This window comes from Scleropages formosus, chromosome 11, assembly GCF_900964775.1.
Source record: "Scleropages formosus chromosome 11, fSclFor1.1, whole genome shotgun sequence".
NCBI lineage: Eukaryota > Metazoa > Chordata > Actinopteri > Osteoglossiformes > Osteoglossidae > Scleropages > Scleropages formosus.
This window is the reverse complement of record NC_041816.1, coordinates 29,568,344-29,588,916: the sequence shown is the minus strand read 5'-3', so window position 1 is coordinate 29,588,916 and position 20,573 is coordinate 29,568,344. Positions and strand designations below refer to the sequence as shown.

The 20,573-nt window shown below is 44.9% G+C and overlaps 1 protein-coding gene across 4 annotated transcripts in view; it reads left to right on the top strand.

The window, feature by feature from the left end:
* Nucleotides 1–13,466, top strand: part of arap2 (ArfGAP with RhoGAP domain, ankyrin repeat and PH domain 2) — an 88,990-nt gene extending 75,524 nt beyond the window's left edge. For 3 of the 4 annotated variants that reach the window (XM_018735411.2, XM_018735410.2, XM_029256067.1), the window contains 7 exons: nucleotides 631–759; nucleotides 2,524–2,660; nucleotides 5,911–5,993; nucleotides 8,375–8,410; nucleotides 9,775–9,838; nucleotides 11,964–12,092; nucleotides 12,505–13,466. In XM_018735411.2, the coding sequence (XP_018590927.2) occupies nucleotides 631–759; nucleotides 2,524–2,660; nucleotides 5,911–5,993; nucleotides 8,375–8,410; nucleotides 9,775–9,838; nucleotides 11,964–12,092; nucleotides 12,505–12,807 (881 nt within the window). In that variant the 3' untranslated portion in view covers nucleotides 12,808–13,466. Of the gene's footprint in view, nucleotides 1–630; nucleotides 760–2,523; nucleotides 2,661–5,910; nucleotides 5,994–8,374; nucleotides 8,411–9,774; nucleotides 9,839–11,963; nucleotides 12,093–12,504 lie in introns of those variants that run through there. The other variant, XM_029256066.1, reaches the window with a different exon arrangement.
* The last annotated feature ends 7,107 nt before the right edge of the window (nucleotides 13,467–20,573 follow it).

The window sequence follows — 20,573 nt, the reverse complement described above, 5'->3', positions numbered from 1 at the left end:
GTGAGAGGCAATTTTCGTGAAACATATTTTTATGAGAAAACAAATATTTTGAGTGGAACAAGTAATTAATTCCTTTGACAGAAGTAAATCTGTTTTCCCCAAAAAGATGAAACTCTTGTCAAGAGTGATGCACACAGGGGTTTATAATTTGTTATTGTTCTACTTTATTTTTATTTTTTTTTCGGGGGGGGTTAGTGATGTACACAGCATCAGTAAGAGCCATTGTGCTAATAGCATATACCACGGTACCCTCTCTGCAAATTATAGGCAGATAATAGGTCTATTTTGCACATGACTGTGTTTTCTAATCATGTTCAGATTTGCAGAGGATAATTGCAAGTCTGAACTGCATAATTATAAAAATGAAGGAAAAAACAACTTGCTTTAATGGATTTTTTTTTTCTTATAATGAAAATTCCAGATTGTTGTTTAGGTAATTACAGTGAATTGTCTCACAGATTTCACTATAATGTAAACTGTTTCGCTCGGGATCAAATGATTATGTTTCCTTGAAATACTATACTCTATACTATACTATAAGGTAGGATACATACAGTACATGCAATGTTTGACTTTCCTCTTCACCTCATCCTACATTTTCATATGTATATTGATGTATGTCCTTGGCAGAGCGCCCGCTGTATCCCAAAGAGAAGGTTCTGGAACAGGTGCTGGAATGGAGCACTCTGGAGGACCCCAGCTCTGCCTTCTTGGTGGTTAAGAAGTTTTCCGGAGCCAAAGCAGCCAATTCCCAACAAGGTGTGTCACACGGCGGGGAAACAGGGAGCCTGCAGACACTGTCAGGTTAGATTTACCCTGCATTACCGGTCCAGAGGAATTATGGGAATGTGCAGAAAGTGTGTCTTTCAAAGTGTGTCTCAGGGACCAGAATTAGCGTCTTATATAAAGGCACAAAGTCCGACATTAATGCATTCGTCAAAAGAAATGTTAAGGTTCACCTGTTGGATGGTAATTGTGTTTATGTGTGTGTTGTCTCTTTTGTACATCGAGGGCGTCGGGGGGACGTGGGGGGTGGTGGTGAACATATTCCTGCTCTTGTTTATTCTCTGCGTTTCTTCTCGTTGGGGCTCAGATGAAGCCCATTTGCTCAGGCTGCAGCTGTAATCAGTGTGTGTGTGTGTGTGTGTGTGTGTGTGTGTGTGTGTGTGTGCGCGCGCGCTTGTGTGCTTGTGTGTGTGGGCGTTCTGTAGGCTTTCAGGTTTTTCTGGAGTTAGGTGTAAGCCTCGCTCCCGTCCTCCTCCCCCCATCCCGACTTGTCTTTGTGAGCATCTTCCCAATCAATCACAGCGCCCACCCACTCCTATTATTGCCCCATTCATTACGTCTCATCCACTAGAGGCGCCGGGCATGAAGGGGAGGGCAGTGCAGGTAAATCAGAGTGATTTGGCTGTCAGGGCCCCCTCCCCCCACCAACACCACATCAGCCCCCGAGCTGCCAAGAATGCAATCGCCTTCGCCTGTTCGTCTGCCCGCGTGTTCATTACCGCAGTGCCCCCCCTCCCCCGTTCCCTCTGCATCCCATCCCTGCCACCGGCCCTAAGTGCCGGTTTGACAAGCTGGGTGGGGCGTTTTGCGTGTCGCAGGTACAAGTCACAAACGCACCGTAATTCCTTTCCTATACATTCCAAATTGTTTCTTAACGGGAAGGGGGGGGGGGGGGCGGGTGGGTGATGTGTGCGTCGGGTAGGACCACTGACTCTAATCGCATACACACACACACAGACAAGGAAGCGATTTGCACCGAGGGAATCTCTAAGGCTGTCTGACAAAACTGCCCATCAGTAACATGCTGGTCAACATCCAGGTGACACAAGGGACAAGGACATGTAGCTGAAGGTGTGACTTCATCCACGGTCCTGTGCTGGGATTGTTGTGGAAAATAATGGAATTTGTGCAAGTTCCACATTACATTTATCTGACACTTTGTTCCTAAGCTACTTGAAGTTATTTATCCAGTTATACAGCTGGGTAACTTTCCTGGAGCAATTTAGGGTAAGTACCTTGTTCAAAGATCCTACAGCTGAAGGGGGGATTCAAACATGCAACCTTTAGGTTTAAAGGCAGCAGTTGTAACCACTACACTACCATTTGCATGGAAAGGTGCAGCTGTTCTAATGGACCCTGGGAAACCCTGATGCAGTCTGATGGAACCCAAGCCGGAGTTGCAGCGCTGAGATTATTTATGTTTAGTTGGATATTGCTGGAAGGACCAAGAGATGCGACCGCACATCTGGACCCGCAGGCCTTCCTGACACGCCACTGTCGACATTCTGTAGAGCGTGTGTGTGAGCGCTGCGAACCTGAAAGGATGCATGTGTCTCATAGACGTGCTCCTCACTCTTCTGTGTTTGAGTCCAAAACGGTGTGACCTCATGCGAACCGCTGCGTTGCTAATCGGCTGTGACTGTCGCCGCACTCTGCGTGGTCACATCAGACCTGTCACAAGTCTTCCCGGGCAACATGGATGTTTACGGGCGACTCGTTGTGTTTGTGGTTTTACAGAAAGCTCGACGGACTTTGGGAAGGGGGAACACTTCAAATTCAAGGATGGATCCTCCAAACTGCTCTCGGGAAACAAGTTCCAGGACAGATACGTTGTTCTCCGAGACGAGAAGCTGCTCCTGTACAAAGATGTGAAAGTGAGTTCTCCCACCTCCCCTTTCGTTTCATATTTCGTCTCTTGCGAGATCTGGCCAGTGAAAGGCAGAAACCCAAAGTGAAACCCAGCCTCAGACCATGTAACTGAAACCCATATGAAGTCGGGGAAATTCAAAACTCAAAAACGGTGCCATAAGGAGACGTCTACATGCGGCTCAGTCTTTTTCAATTCTTTGCACAATCACAGCAGTAAGGAAAGCGGCACCACCGCACTTCAGCGTATCCCTCCAGGTCATACAGGTGTGATTGAGTCAGCCCTGCGGGGGGTGCAGCGGGTGGTGTACTAGTTTGAATACCTTGCAGTTTGAAGGACCTGGGTTTGAATCCCTGCTCCTGCTGTAGTGCACCTGAGCAAAGTGCTAACCCTGAACTGCTCTAGTGAAATACCAAGTGGTCGTGTAGCGGTTAGAGCTGCTTTTCTTTAGACCCAAAGGGTGCAGGTTCAAATCCCACCTATGGCTGCGGTACCCTTGAGCAAGGTACTTACCCATACTGCTCCGGTAAATTGGTCTGCTGTATAAATAGGTAAGTAATTGTATGTAGCCTGACACTGTAAGTCACTCTGGAGGAACGTGTCAGCTAAAAAATAATGATTATTATGTTTTTAATAATTGAATATTTTAAATGAAACATGTTCCATCACCCTCCCTGTACTGTCTGCTACGGTGACCCCCCGTGACCCCTGTGACTTTGGCTGCCATCAGCAGCATTCTTTTCATGGGAGGCCACATTTAGTTGCTTCATTATAACAGCGAGCGGATGAGGATCCTGTCTTCCTACCCCTGGGATCCTGCCTTCGGAATCTGCCCCCCCCCCCCCCCCCCCCCGAGCCGCACACATTTCCATTTGTTTGCAAAAGCCTTGCTGCTTGGAAAACCATAGGTGACAGTGTTCTCATTAAACTCAGGTGTGTGTGTCAGTTGTGTTACTGCTCACTTCATACACTTTTCTACACGAGACTCGAACCGCGGCGTCTGGCGCCGAATGGAATTTGAGCCGAAAGTGAAGTGATAACTTTCTTAATTACCACCCTCATGCCTGTGACTTATTGCGGCGTGAGATTCCTACGATGGATGTAACGCTTCTACATCGACGCCGCTCCCCCCCGGGACTCATCCAAACACTCCGTTCTGCTCGAGAGCCAGTTTGTACGCGCAGTGTGAAGACGTGCTAATAATTTGTGCGCCCGAAAAAAAAAGGCCCTTAGAATGAAGGCTGTTTTATTCTTAATTAGCATGATATCCGAGTGTGTCGGAATGCGCCCAAATTATCGAGCGATAAAGGTGGAAATCGGCAGCGCCGTGGAAATTTAATTGATATTCTTGAAGTTCTTCGCTGAGCTCATTTTGCAGGCTCTCCTAGCCAGAGCCAAAACGGAACGGGAAGCGTCGCATCTCTAACCAGCAGAACGGCGCTAACAATGCATTAAAGAGCGCAAAAACAACCAAAGTACCACAAGGAAAAGGCAACTTTTAGAGCAGTCCAGCTACTGTAGTAAGAGCATCAGAAATGAAAATCAGTGTGATGATAAAAAAAAAAAAAACAGACAAGTGGAATGTCGTTGGAAGAGGTGAGATTTTTAATACGAGATATTTGTTTGTTTATGTTACTATTTTATTTAGGTGGTACAGTGTAGAGATGGTAGGAGTAGGCTAGAAATGTAGAATGTTTTTACCACAGGAAGGAAAAATTTACATATATTTATTACAGATGAGCGCCGGGGGGTGCGGTGGCGCAGTGGGTTGGACCACAGTCCTCCTCTCTGGTGGGTCTAGGGTTCGAGTCCCGCTTGGGGTGCCTTGCGACGGCCTGGCGTCCCGTCCTGGGTGTGTCCTCTCCCCCTCCGGCCCTACGCCCTGTGTTGCCGGGTAGGCTCCGGTTCCCCGTGACCCCATATGGGACAAGCGGTTCAGAAAATGTGTGTGTGTGTGTGTGTGTTATTACAGATGCTCCTTGATTTACGATAGTTCGACTTACGATTTTTCGACTTTACGATGGTGAGCTGGCAATAGACATTCAGTAGAGACCATAGTCCAAATTTTGATTCCCCCCCCGGACAAGCGATATGCGGTACGATACTCTCTTGCGATGCTGGGCAAGCGACAGCGACCCACATCTCCCAGTGTGTCATGCAGTCGTTATACAGATACCCCCCTGTATCTCAGTTGTGTTTTGTGCATCTATAATGTCACAGAAACGCCCATCTGTGTCTCCTGCTACTGGTGGGAAGAAGAAGAGGAGGGCAGTTACTGTAGAGGAGACACGTGTGCTGGGCTACGATGTTCGGTAGGTTAGGTGTGTTAAATGCATTTCCGACTTACGATATTTTCGACTTACGATGGGTTTATCGGAAAGTAACCCCATCGTAAGTCGGGGGCCACCTGTATATCTAAATATTTTCGAGTCCGCGGTTGAGACCCACTGGAAACTGCCTTCTGTCCTGGTCCTGTTGATGCTGCACAGTGACAAGCGCTGCAGACCCGGTCAATCTGATCGCATTCAATGGCACAAGAAACATTTTGGTTTGCAGGCGGATTCAGACCAGATGCAGCACTTGTATGCAACAGAACAATTTGGGTTTTGCTGTATAAGCAAATCTTTTGGGGTTCTGGAACAAAAACAAAGTGTTTCACGTCTCCTTACTGTAATGTAATACAGTAACGGAATTTGTAATTCAGAAATAATGTAACGGAATTTGTTATTCACCGGTGGTGTTCAGCGTTCTCTGCTCTCCCTTCTCCACATTTTACTGTGCCATTACTGCAGAAGCATGGAAATATATGTTTAAGTAATATTTAATGTACTTTTTCGGGATTTTCTGTAGGCAGATTTAATGAAATAATGTTTACTCATTATTTGTGGTGTGATGGGAATGGATCTCAAAACTGCATACACCCCCCCCCCCCAAAAAAAAAAAAAAAAAAAAAAAAAACTGTATTTATTATGTAAAGAGCCTGCCTGTACATAACAAATTGGCTGCCATGAGTGGGTTTCTGTGTGAAGGTAGATTCGCACTGCTCTTCACCGTCACACAATGAAACACTGTATTATATAGTAAAATCCTCCTTAAATCTCCTTTCTCTAGGCGGATACTCTGTTTTCAAGGACTCCTGGCACATGATGCCTGTTATGAAGACGTGCAGCATGTATACAGATTCAGACTGTTTGGGGTGTTATGGGGTGGGGGGCACAATCATGCCTCTGTGTGTAACACAAAGAGCTTCCTTCCAGAACACTAAACCAGAGAGGGAGGTTCCTCTGCGCTCGGCAAAGTGTTACCTCGGCCTGAGGAAGAGGATGAAGCCACCCACAAGGTAAACTACATTAGTGGTGCACATTGTGTTTGGTACGAGTCTTCATTTATTGCCACGTCCTCAGTCGTGATACAGCGTGAGCTCATTTGGTAGGATGAGATTTTGCTTGGATGAAAATATACGCAATGTTTATATATGTAATACTGAGAGAATTATATATATATATATATATATACTGGGAGAAAGGCTCATTATTTTCGCATTAGCGGCTGTCCTTGTTGATTTTCTCTCGCTGTTCTAATTGTTCTCGCTCCTCTTCCCAAAGATGCAAACTGCTCTCATCTTTTTGAAGTTTTCTAGTCGCACCATGACTTTAAAATCAAACCAAGCTCATGGTTATTTTTCACTATAATTAGATTGATTAAATGCAGTTGCACTGTAACAAATATAAATTATCGGCTTTCCATAGAAACCAGAGGGGGGAAAATAAAACTCTTAGCATTTCAATAACGCTGGATCATTTTAATTCTCGGATCAAGTCAGTCAAGGTGCTTTTTAACGACTTTTTTTTTTTTTTTTTTTTTGTCAGCAGAATGAGAATAGAATTTGTGTTTCTTTTTATTTAATTAACACTTCTCATAATCCTGCTTTTGTTTGTCATGTCAGCGAGAAGCTGGGAAAATGTGACTGAAATCTTCTGAGAGCAGAAGAGAAGATGTGTGTGCACGCATGTTTGTGTGTTGGTGGGGTTGGCGAGCGAAGGTTTGATCTAATTTGCTTTACTGCTGTACTAGAGAGCACCTATGATAGGCCTCATGGCAGCGACTTGGATACAAATCAGAATGAAAACGCCGTTTAAAGACTGCTGTAGTCTTTACAGTGTTTCAAGGCTTTGCTTACTAGTTCAAACCGTCGCGCTCTGGATTCAGATGGGGTGAAGAAGGACACACGGACGGCGTTCATCGCGAACGTTTATTAGAACACCGCCACATAAGGAAATAATGCTCTCGATCCGAGGAGCCCTTTTCCTCAAGCCAGACTTCCCAGCCTGCTTAGCACCCCTCAGACTTTCCTCCCTTTCCCCCTTACAAACACACTCATCGTCTTACATTCCCCATAAAACCCCAGAACGGTTAAACACAATTCCATTTTACCCATAATTCAACTGTTCACAATAAACCAATTTTCCCGCCCAAACTCATAGTAACGCGGGGTTGTATTACTTACAGCCATAATGACAATATGTAACACACATTAAAAAAAAGTTACTGGAATTTTCTGGAACACACGGTGTGTAACTTAGGGGCAGCAAGACACACATCATCATCATCTAATGGGGCTCTGCTTTTGGACTCTAAGCGAGAATTGAGCTGGAAGGCAGCTGTCAGACTGAAGGAAGGGACTGAGATCTCTGCGATTAGTAAATGCACCTGGGTAGCTAACAGAGTACAAGCACTGTAACAGCTCAGGTCTCGTGATCATCCGAGAAACCCAAACCCGTCATTTTGGTTCTTCAGAAAGATCAAGTGGCAGGTAGCTCAGGTATTTAGCTCCTGAAAATGCCAGTTTGAAACACGATAAAACATGTACGCCGTGTAATTTTGTTGTGACTAAGAGCTTCCACTAAAAAGCTCATGAATAAAGAATAAAAACCTTGACCGCTGCTCTGTGTTGCCTACCATTGTTGGCTGATGATTGTACTACACTGTGAGTCAGTGCGCTCCCTCTGTCCCACAGCCCGAGAGCCCCTCCCCAGCAGTAACAACCTAAATACCATACATGTAACCTACAGACTGGCAGTACTCGGCTGCACAATGAAATCCGTGTCATCAGATAGTACAGCTGCTGAGGACATGAACTTGTGGGCTTGTAACTTCACTGCCTTTCCTGCTACCACTACTTTCACGAAATTACGTAAATCGGTAAAATTCAGTACAATTCCCAGCTGATTCATGGGTTAAAACGTAAAACTTGCTGCGAATTGAAGTGTCAGTTAAGAAAACATTCGTTATAATAAAAGCAATAATATGTAAATAAGCAAGGGTGGATGCTGCTGTTCCTTCGCGCATCGACGTCCCGTGGTCCCTCCAGCCAGCGACCGCTCTCGTCGAGATCACGCCGCTTTGCGATTAGCCACTTTAGCTCGTTAGCGAGTCCTCGGGCGTTCGGCAGTGTTTGCAACCTGTGTGGGAGTTCGCTCTCGCGTTCCGCTCTCTAACAGAGTGCCCAGACGGCACTAGAGAACAACTTTACTTCCTCAAAGAGGCAGAAGTGGGATTTACGCATTGTTCCCTGCTAAGGCATGTGGGAGCGACTGTTTGGAAGAACAGCACCACCTTGCCTTCATCACCACTGTTCAAAAGGGAATGAACACCTGTCCTATGGAATATTTATACTGTGCTCATGAGTTAATGCTCTTCTTTATTTTCTTTGTTTAATAGTTGGGGGTTTACGGTTTACAGAGAGAAACAACAGTGGTAAGTATTTTTACATACACATTCTGTTACCACTAATGGATTTGACTTTTGTTCTGTGGCAGATGACAAAAACACAAACAGTAAATGTCATCAAAACTTTTTTTATGCCCGTTTAACAACAAAAAAAAAAACGATATTGTATGTGGAGGAAAATCAGGGACGGCTACTAGGGTAGTCGTTAGAGCCCTTTCTTTCAAACCAGAAGACTGCAGGTTTAAATCCCACCTCCAGCTATGGTACCCTTGAGTAAGATACTTTACCCTAAATTTCCTCAGTTAAGGTGACCAGCTGCATGAACTGCCAGTGGCTTAACATTGTTAGTTGCTTTGGGGAAAAGCATCAGCTCAATGAATAAATTGTTTCTTACATCATAAATGAAATCTTTCCCATGGGATTCTTTAACGGTTCCTTTACAGCTCTCTGTATAGCTCTCGCTTTGGCATTCGTGTTAATCAGGTCCTGAGAAAGGTTTATGGTTTAAGAAAGGTTTCAGAAACAGATTTATGGTTTTTGATGGTCTTTTAGGTCGGCACAGTGTTGACCTCTTGAGTTGACTTTCACCGGCTGTTCGCCGCTCACTGTACATAAGAGCTTCAAGTGCTCAGTTGAATGCCTAATATGAAAGTCATCGGTAAACATCGATGAACACGTGTATGCAGTAAGAATTAAAAATGACATTTGGTACATTTGGTATTTCCTTTCCAACTCTACAGTGTACATATATGGATTAAAAATACTTCTTTCAGTAAAATATCTACTATTCCAATTTACCTCGCTATACAATAGCTGTATCCTTTCTGTCTCTTCTAATAGCATCTTCCCCTCCCCCCTTGTCCTGCTTTTATTGATCATATTCATTTAAGAGCGTAATGGTGTGTGCTAAAGGCAATATAGACAGATTGATCAAAAATGGTGAGGAACCAGAAGAATCTATGGATGTTGACTTTGAATTTGACTTAATTTACTTATGGAAATCCAAATTGTTTGCAAGTAAAAAATAACCTCACCTGAAAGTGTTCTGTTTCTCAAAGTTTAAACTTGTTTTTCATCAACATGCAGTTTCTCTTGACGAATTTGAATGTTGGACATTTAAGGATCCTGAAAGACACTGAGCTCTGTGTGATGGATATTGGCTCCTTCCAACCCCCCGCTCCCCACCTCCTTTCCTTTGCAGCGGGGATTTGCCGACACGTGCAAAGCACATCTTTCCGAGACGCACCATCTCGTTTTAATTTCACTGATGAAAGGGCAGCCAGCCAGGGCCGTGTGACCGGGGGGTCCGGAGCACGCTGCCCCGGCAGGAGCCGCTAGCGATGGGAACCACTTCAAAATAATTAACTTTCCTTCTATTTCCACTGTTGCAGGTACTTCTGCTGCGAGGACCAGGAGAGGGCTGTGAAATGGCTGACGGAAATCCTCCGAGTGGTGGTAATTAAAAAAAATTGACTCGAAAGGTCAGAGGCCCTTGTGTGGCCCAGGTACCGTTACTTCGAATATCGTCAAAATGCAGGAAATAGCTCCTGACCGTCGGCAGTTCAGTGCTGCTCGCTCATGATGGCTCATGGCTCCTCGTTCCGGGTGAAGATAATCAGAAGTGTAGAGAAATAAACCCTGAAATGCACAGAGCTCTGAAATTTTTTTAAAAAACAAACAAACAAAAAAAAGGTTCAAATTTAAGCAGGAACATTGATCATTAACAAATTTGCAGTAACGGCTTAAACCTCGGCTTCGGTAAGAGAAGAACAGTTGAGATTAATTTGGATCTGGAATGAATTCCATGAATGCAATGATAGAGTTGTGGTTTTTTCTGAGGGGAAGAGTTTTGTCATCTTGTCCCCTTGGTCTTGCTGAAGCATCCAGACACGATACGTGTGCTCCTTGCACTGAGGCTGAACGAGTTTGTGCAAACAAGGCTCGGGATATTTCCGAGCGAATGGATTTCTGCTTTTCCAAGAAACCTCTAGAACGAAAATGAGTAAATCGGTTTGAAAGCATTCGTGGCCGTTCTGCAAAAACATAAATCTCATTACCGGAGCGGTCTCTGTTCGCTAAATCAGGGTCAAGACGGCTCCGGCAGGACCGTTGACTTCCACATCCTGGGGCTCTAGTTAAGTGCTATTACTGTCAGGAGCTTACAAGGCAAATATAAATAATGCAAGTTAAAGCAAATGCAAGGAGAAAACCTACAGATGTTTTCAGACACTTGGCTTTTTCTTCGCCACTCTGTCTCCGTATCGTTTAAATAGTACAGACGTGTTTTGTTCCACTAGAAACTTTTACATTAAATATACTGATTAATGGTGTGTTTCCCTGCCACGTTACATATTGTCGAGAGGAGATCTTTTATTGCTGGTTATTTCTGCGTTTTTTGCGCTATGAAACGGGTGTGTGTCTTTGGCGTGTGCCTCGGGACTCGCGCTGCATTTCCGGAACTACATCAGTCCCCCTGGACTGACAGGCCGGCTTGTTGCTTCCGGCAAACTCCGTTGAGTACGCGAGCGTTGCGGATACAGCAGGTGACATCGACCGCATTCACTACAGCTTATTGACCTGCTTAACAAGAGGTGAGACACATATGAATCAAAATGACCTTTGTGAGTTTTTCTCTTAAATCTTTTCTTTGTTAGGTGTTAGCGTTTGGGTTGGTGCTTTAAAAGAAAAAAAAAAAACCTTTAAAAGGCGAATGATGGTTGGACAGTGTCCAGTGCGAAGGACCGTTGGCGGAGGAAAAACAAGGAATTGAGCAAAGCCAACTGAACGGCGTTGTCCTCACAACTCTCGGAACCATAGTATCGTCGGCGCCCCCCTCGGGATTTGCGGGAAAGCGAGATGGCGAGATGCTGGATTTTCTTAAGCCCTCCGTTTTGGGAAAAATCAGTGTGCCCCCCCCCCACCGCTCCCTCCCGCCCACCCCCCCCATTAACAGGCCTTCTCGGTGGTGCGGTTTCCATAGCGACGGGTCTGGGGCAGCCTGCGCAGCAAGCGGTTCCCGCGCCGGATTAAATGAGCGTTGTAGCAAACCGTCAGGGTTCAGAGGTCACTGAGAAAACGGGAAAAGGACAAGTTGTCACAGTTTTAAATGGAGTGTTGTGAGTGCCCTGTGACATGCCGTCACTAACTACGTCCATGTTCCACCACGGGAATATCTATATATGTGTATTCATACAGTCCTATAAATACTGGGACAGTCTCAAACGTACCTAAAATCTAAGAAGCCATCATGAAAATTAATGGGAACTAAACGGGAATTATGCATTTGTGCTCCAACTGGCTGATTTAGACCGTCATTTTGAGTTGAGGATCTTTGTCTCCATCTTCTCACTTCAGTTCATTTCTCCATCACTTTAAAAGAGCCAATGACTTATGGATGAGCCAGGCAGCGATGGGATAATTGCTGCTCGCCGTCCATCTGGGCCTCGGTCCCTTTTGGTTGTCGAGTCATTGCCTGCCGAGCTATGAGCAGCGCTTCACTTTGCAGAAGTGTGCGTCTCCACATTTACAGCTGCCCGTCTCAGCATCATTTGTATTCACAGTTGTGCCTTTGCGGTTGCAGCACGGCGGGGAGGCGTGGCCGGTGGGCAGAGTCCACCACCTGTTTGCAGTTCACCAAACTACCAGAGGTGGCGCTACGTCGGCGGCCCAGAGCGGTGCACAAAGGGGCAAAACAAAAAACGGCAAAGAGGTTCTGACTGATCTTCTCTTCCTTTAACTCACATCCAGTACACAACATGTGTGATGACAGTGAGACACTTTGCGTACAGAGAAGGAACGGAATTTTTTTCCATATTACCTGTACATGGTGCTCCTTGTAAAAAAAAAAAAAAATCCCATCTAGCATGAATATACCCCTCTCTACAGTGCCAGTCAAAAGTTTGAGTACGCTCTGTGGGTTTCTTTGCTTTCACTCTCCCAGCCAGTTTGTCCCACATAAGTGCTGTTTGTGGTGCCCAGGTGCGCTTTTGATGGGTTCCGCATGTCCAGCTAACCTGTGAAATGTTTGCAGCATGAAGGACATTTTGTTCCTGCAGTGTTTACCACAGTCCAGTTGACTCTTCTCTCACAATAGAGTTCTATCGTTTCCCTCTTCGACAAAGGTAACGGCGCCAGCCGGAGAACCTCAGGAGGCAGGAGAGAGCAGCGTCAGTCGACCTTTTCATCAAAGAGCAGCTCTTGTGGCCGACTGCTTACGGCAGAGAGATCCGCCAGCGAGTGCCGCCGGCCGGCACGTTTCGGGGGAGCCGTCCCTTCGAGAGCCCAAGAGCGCGGTCCCTTGGAACCTGAGCCAGCCCAGGAAATGCATGCTGGAGCGCGAGGCCCACTTGCCCACAAGCCTGCTGCAGGAGCTCAACTCGGTGCTGAGCAAGACGGGTCGGAGCACGAGGGACGAGCACAACTGAGGGCCCCACCGATGTGGGCCCTCTGTTCCAGTAGGGGGTGCCGCTACTCCGTGTTGTGCAGTCGCTCTTTTTGAAAAAAAAACAGCTGCTGTCGAGGCCCACTGCATCGTGGGCCACTCTAAGCGGGAGCAGTTGGTCACGGTGGCAGGAAAGAGAGACAAAATCAAAAGCAAACGACGCAAGAAAGAAAGCAACAAAGTGTCAGCAACGGACACAGCGCACCGTTCCCTAGGGGGAATATCGCTTTTCGGCCCAGCGGGATCTCCAGACAGCAGCAGCCCGGTTTGTTGGTGGTTTTCAGAGCTCAGTCCCAGGGTGTCTGACGCTGACAGGTACAGAGAGATGTGGAGTCCTGGGACACCGAGATGCTGACAAGCCGAGAACGGCGGTCCTGTGAGCCCATAAACACTTGTTCACTAAGGGGCCGCTGCTGAGTGCCACACGTGCGCCCGTGACTCCCCGACGCTCCCAGAGCCGCACTACAGCGTTATGCCGATGTTGCTGCGGAGTCGCCCTTCTCACGATGCTCTGCTCCTTCCGCGTGCCAAGCGCTGCAACTCTTTGCTCAAAAGCAGCGTAGTGCAAGAGCTACTTTGTATGGCATTTGCTCTTTTGCTGTATGTATTTTTTTTGTATCAAATGATAATAAATTATTCAGATACGCGATACAAATGAATTGCATTCCTGTGTCGTTTTGTTGCATGTAGGATTTTCGACTGGAGGACTTTGTAGCCGTTCTTGCATTACTGTCCAGGACTGTGCCCGTATTTATACGGTATGTTTTTCTTATTATTCTTATTATTGGCCATACGTGAATCTCAATGTTAAATTAGTGTTTTAAAGTTCTTGGTCTTGTCTCGGGCTTTGTATCGTCTGACCTTATCCTGCTGCAAACCGCAGAGCATCGCCGAGTTCATACATGTGTTCTGTCCAGTGCAGAAACACTTTGACACACGTGTTTAAACGCATTCGTTTAGAAATAGACATTGGTGCCCTCCTTGTTGGTCTGTGCTGTGATGCAGTTATTCTCGCTTTCACTTGGTATTTATTTGTGTGTGTGTGTGAGGCATTCCCTGCTATACGACCCTGTCTCAGGAAACTGCGTTGATACATCACACTCGCTACCGTTTTAATTAACTCAGTAAAAATCTCCCACAGTCCACTTCACATTTTATCTTCCCTGTCATGGGGCCTGTAATCTCAGACCCCTAAAAGCCGGCTGGGGATCATGGGACTCGTAGTTCTTTCAGCGCAGGCAGGAGAGCATACAAATAACCATAAAATGCAACTAATGACCCCCGGTTTAAACGTAACAGGAGTCTTTACCGGTACAACTTCTAGCAGGAGATCATATTGTGCACATTACTGTCCAAATTGGGATATCTGGGGATCATCATTCAGAATTACCATGGATATAATTGTATGCAGGGAAACAATTACTGGATGTCAAAACAAGCCCATAAGTCATGTAACTGTAATATGTTTCTTGTTTTTCATATAATGGGAAATAAAAGTGTCAGCAAGCACAAAAGAGCATATCTTTAGATAAGAAAGCAATTAAGGATGCTAATTTATAACCGTATATCTTGTGTAGATTAATCGCCCAATGACAACATTTTAATAATGGCTGAATTGGGCCATTTAAGGAATGCAAAACCAAGAATGACGTTTTCCTGCTGCAGAAATGCAGAAGCACTTGGGCTGAGTCAGATTGCGCACAACGCAGAAGCTCAGAAGACTGTGTGGTGCGGCCGATTTCTACGGGTGGTCCTGTGCTCTTTTCAGATGAGTCCCACTGACCTGTGTGGACCTCAGGAGTAGTGAAATGAGGGTGTGGAGTCAAAGCACTGGAGGTCGAATAGGGGTTTTTGTCTGGGAGTTGCACTGATTTATGTCACCTTGTTAATCGAGGTGCTCGGCGCGTACTTTGTTGGGTTGCCGAGAGTGTGGTGGTTAAGGGGACGGAAGTAACGCTGAAGTCTGTCTGCTTGGCTCCCAGGAGCGGTCCTGCTGTAGTACCATAGAAAAAGGTGGAACGTTCTGCTAAAATATCCAGTTGTTTAAATGGGAAACAGTAAAAGTAGCTTTATAAAAAAAGAACAATAATTTTTTTTAATGTATAATTTATTATCTGGAATAATAAATGTCTCGCAGAGATAATATAATATTTCGAACACCCAGCCCCCCCCCCCCCCCCCATTTCATATTGCAGAGTTTTGTTTTTCAAGCTCCCTGTTCAGCACAATGAGAGTCTTTGCTGCAGTAAACTTCTTCTCCAGTTATTTTTTTTACAATTTCACAGTGCATCATTTGCAGAGCGGATTTTTGCTCTTTTCTGCCCATAACATCATGGTTATTAATTTTATTCCAAGTTTAGCTAAATTAACTCCGGTTTGAATGTCCACATCTTAATGCTATCGTGATTATGATATCATAGTCATGCCTTTCGCTGCTTAGAGTTTATCTGTATTGATTCCTATCCTTTCAGTCAATTAAAAAAGTTATTTTTACTCCCACTGCTCGGTTTTGGTCCGTTGTTATTGTAACATTTAACAAGTGAGCGAGTGCAGTTTCTATGATCTTCTATCATGCTACAGGGTGCTTCTAATTAGATTAACGCTGGTTAAACCTGGTATCGGGCCTTCCCTCCGTTCCAGTCTGCTTTCACATGGCTCCGCTTGGAAGCATTTTTTACCGTAGTGAGGTGCTGCAAGGTGGGTGTCAAACAGCTTTGCTTTCATCCATTTTTCCTTACAAGGATGCATGCTGTTTTCGTTGTTATTTTTTATCATTACACAAGTTCCACGTTTTCCCCCTATTTGCTAATGGTTCATCGTAAAATATAAATAGGGATGAATCATCTCTGGGCTGCTTTAAGTGTAAATCCTTCACTGCTCATCTTCGTAATTAATTTTGCTGAACTGTTCGCGGTGAACAGGCACTTCTGTGCACTACACATAAGCCTGTTAATAATAGAAAAGCCGACCGTTTTAATTATGCTCAGGTTCAAATAGCAACAAAACACTCCGGGCTGTTGGTCGAAAAGCCTTGTTCAGAATCATTACGAACGTGCAGAAAAATATCCACCATGCTGACTGTGTGTTTTACACACACAATATATATACTCTATAATTTCTCAGTGGGTGAAAAGAACAGGGTGCTTTGCGAGTCACTTTAGTAGCTGATAACCTTGAGCTTTAAGACTGGTCTCGGAACCTGAAGATCATTGGCTCAAGTCCCAAAAGGGGCTCTGCTTCTGCACCTTGCATAGAGTACATGAACTGCTCCAGATTAAAAAAAAAAAAAAAAACAAACATATTATTAAAAAAAAGGTGGATAAATGAGATATAGCAGCAGTAGTATTTTGGGGAAACTGTAAGAATTTTTGCCACTAAAATGATGTTGTTCACTAGAGCAAGTGCACGTGAGGTCACATCGCTCTCAGTTCTCCTGTTCTGTCGACACGACTGCAGTATCCTGACAGCACTTTAAAATATATATTTTAAGCCAGTCGTGCTTCATCTAATTAAAAGCTTGTGGAGCTGCAATGCAACAGGGGAAGCAGGTTTAAAAGCTCCATTAATTTCTTTGCCTAGATGGGGGATAAAAAAAATTAATAAAAGTGAACGTTAGAACATTTTAATTGAATAATTTCAAAACGAACTCCTTTCCATTGAATTTAATAACAGTGCCATCAAACAATTTAAAAGATTAGCAAGGCCTAGTTGTGACAGCTTAGCTGGTTCGATATAATAATGCAGAAACAAACGTGCGTTGCTGTTAATTCTGCGTCTTCTGACTGTTCCTCTTGGCATCATTTTGCGAAAGAACCAAGACAAATGGGGTGTCTTTTGATTACATCCTACTGTTAGCTCGTCCTAAAGCGACCTCAGAAATAGGAGGGATGGGGGATGGGCGGGTATTCCAAAGCTTCACCCCCGAATTTATTGTTGACGCAGTTCCCAACCTCTCTCTAACACTCCCGTCCCGTTCTCTGTGACGTTTTGTGTGGATTAGTGTCATACGTGATGTTATTTCTCAATACCCTGCCTTTGGAAGTTGTTTCCCCTGCATGATATGACACATTTTCAGTATGTGACCCATGTGGGTTTTGTCTGCTTCATCATGGCTGCATCTTTATTTACATTTACATGTATTCATTTATCAGACACTTTTCTCCAAAGCGACGAACATCTCATAGAAAATACAATGTGTTCATTATATTAGCAGAAAGAGACATTTAGATGCAGACGTGTGATTATTAAGTTCAGTTAGTTTGTTACTTTCCACCATATGAACCAACGTTCATCATATGAGTAGCTCTATAACTTTATCCGAATATCTATGATTCCTGATCACCTTCCTACTAATTTTTATTATTTTTTTTGGGGACATAAATATAAACGTTTACGTTACATTACAGGAGTAGCTAGTAGAGGTTTATCCGGGCATCATCTTAAAGTTACGGTGCATGAACATTTACACCTTACATGAACTTAAGAGATGATGGGCGAAGTGAGTCTGGAAGAGGTGAGTTTTAAGACCCTTTTTAAATGTGGACAGAGATTTAGCAGTTCTAAGTGAGAGGGGGAGGTCGTTCCACCACGGCGGAACTAGAACTGGGAACCTCTGTGCTTTGCCTTTCGTGCATGGGACCACCAAGCGTGCAGATGTGGAAGAGCATAACAGTCCAATTGGGGTGTAGCAGATGATCAAGTCCTGTAGATATCTGGGAGCAGTTCTATAGACACATTTTTAGGCTATAACCAGGGTCTTGAATTTTATCTGGGCAGCTAGGAAGCCAGCGCAGAGAAACGTGTAGAGGAGATACATGGGAACACTTTGGCAAGTGAAACACAACTCATGCAGCAGCAGCGTTCTGTATCAGCTGTAGAGGTTTTATGACAGTAGCAGGAAGGCCACACAGGAAAGAGTTGCAGTATCCAGACATGATGTCACCATGGCCTGGACAAGTAGTTGGGCAGAGTCAGTTGTGAGGTTAGGACAGATCCTGCGAAAATTATGCAGGATGTATCTGCAGGTCCGGGTTTTGGCTTCCATGTGCTGAGAGGAAGACAGACTTGAGTGAATCATCACTCCCAGACTCTTCGCTGAGGAGGTTGGCAAAATGAATCTGACCGTGTTTTTGCAGCAGCGAAACAAGAAGACTTTTTAATTAAAGAGTGCCGAGCGTTTGGGGTCTCATTAGAGAAACCGGTATGGCAGGACGCAGATGAGAAACTGCTACAGGAAAGATGCCGGTGCTGCAGTTTACATGTGTGAGGGCTTTATGAGTGACGTGGGTGGTTCTCGACTGTATGTGGAGCAACAGTACAGCACAATGATGTGGTTTAAGGAATAAACAAGGGACAACTGGCAAGAGAATGACCCTGCCACAGGGTGTATACTTGAGAAGGGGGCACAGCTACAGGGTAGAGTGAGACAGGTGTCCAGCAGAAAGAGACAGGTGAGGTGATGTGAGCCTGTGCAACCGAGAAACCACAGTTGGGAAAGTAAGATGTACCCATTGTACCTTGAGCAAGTGGAGCGGTACAGGAATGGAAATCTGAGAACAGAGCCGCCCTCCCCACCTCCTTCCTGACTTCCCCCTGTCCTTAATCTCCCATCTGGAGGTCTATGGAGTTAACTTCTGCCACCAACCTGTCATCCTCTCCCCAACAAATGCAATTTCCCGACCGCTCCGTGTGCATCTGTGATAATACCGACGCCGATCAAGAGGAATAAACTTCCCTAAGAGCCACTTTAATGGCAGCGCTCTTGGGCACGTAGATTACAGGGCGGAAAAAAAAAATTAAACCGAGGTGTACCGTAGCAGAAATTAAATATACATGCTCACTCAGAGGACTGGCCTTCTGTATAGTTCGCAGAGCAGGGAAATAATCATGGAGCCGCAAGGCGGCTATAAAGGGGAACCCAAGTGCTGCTCCGGAAGCACCGGGGAGCCTTTTGCCAGATGTGCAGAACGGGTCACATCCCAGTCTTTCCGCCATGGCGGACCCAACCAGGGGGGGTGATGAGAGCATCTCTGGATGTAACGAGAGTGTTTGCGTTTAGTGTTTCGGGGGAGGACTCGGAAACGGCTATCTGTTGCAGTCCCCGCTTGATGGGGGCGAAGTTTCACGGCCCCCTTTGTTTAATGTGCACTTGCATCGTTGTTACCGTTAACAGCAACCCTATCGCTAACGAAGAGCCGCAAGGGACCGCGTTCCCTGAAACATTTAGTGTGTTGATTCTCGGCAGCCTTTCAAATTTTCCTGTTGTACTCCTCGCCTCCACCTGAAGACTGCTGAGGGCAAACACCTTGATCTTCGTTTTCTCTGAACAATTTGCGTCAGGCCCTGAATAAAACAGTAATAGTGAAGAACCGAAGCGTTTCTTCCCGCTGAGCTTTCTCAAGCGAGAGTCTCAAGAACATTCGGGAGCTGCTTTCCCCGCACTCTGCACACGAACAGCTGTAAAAGTCATGCTTTTCCTTTTGCTGGAAATGCCAGCGTCGTCACAAAGGGCTTTATAGCAACGAAGGCTCATCAATGATGTATATTTTTAATTTGATTATATCATTCGAGTTAATATTTAATGCCCCCCTGAATATAAATGAATATTATAATTATAATGGAACAACTTAAACAGAGTATTTCTTCAACAGAGGACAAAAAAGACATTTGCATAGCTGGGAAAAGATAAGGCTTTTACTAAAATGACATGTTCACTTGAAGCAACTGAAGAACAGAAATCAATCTAATATGCAGTGCGTGGAATTTGTGACCTTAGGTTAGTATAATTTAGGCCTTCATTGAATTTAGGATTTGTTCTTTCGTGCCTGAATAAGTTGGCCGAAAAGCAAGGATTGTTGATACGATCAATAATCACGTCTAAAGACTCATCGGCGAGGTTTGCGTTATCTTTCCCCACTATAATTTGGAAGTGAGTAATAAAATGCATAAGTAAACAACCCAACAATTACTCTTGTGGGCTGTAGGTTAAAAAAACAATGCAGCAACTTATGTGAGCAAAGCCCTGGTTGAATACTATTACCAACAGCTTTTATCACATTGTGCTTGTTTATATGTCCATTTTTTGAACCCCATTATAATTTTACTTTAACATTTCCACTCCATTGAATTTACTATGTGTATTTTCTGGGATTTTTTGACCCTCCACATGAACTCTATTAAAAAAGAGAGGGATACGCACACGCTCTCACTGTTCTGGGCCTACGTTTCCAAGCTCGGCAGCCTCACTTTATGCAAAACAATTTACCGTAGCTCTTCTTCACTACGGGCGTCTGATCAGTGAATTATTCATAGGTGAAATTATTCATCCTCTCGGTGCTTTTTGCCCATATCTCAACACCTCCAACCTCCATCCTAGGTAGACTATTAAAACGAACAATTTCTTTTGTTCGATCGGAGCAGTAACCTTAATTTGTGCCATGCCACGCATCATTCCCTTCATGTTTGCAGCTAATGTAAACATAATGACCCTTGCTGGCAGGCAGGTGTCTGATTACTGACAAAGCAGCAGTACCACATAATTACCACCTAAACAAAGTGGGCCTTGATAGGCATTTGACAGGCTCCAAGTGTTGAGAAGAAATTCTCCAACAGGCACTGTTGTTCTCGTCCTCACTTGTGTCCACGGTTTATCACAGCTTCTCTGCTGAGCCTGAGTCATAACTTGGACGTTCTTTTAAGTCCGTTGTTACTGTACTTTTTGCTCTCTGCGAATTCCTTAGGGTTAGGGTA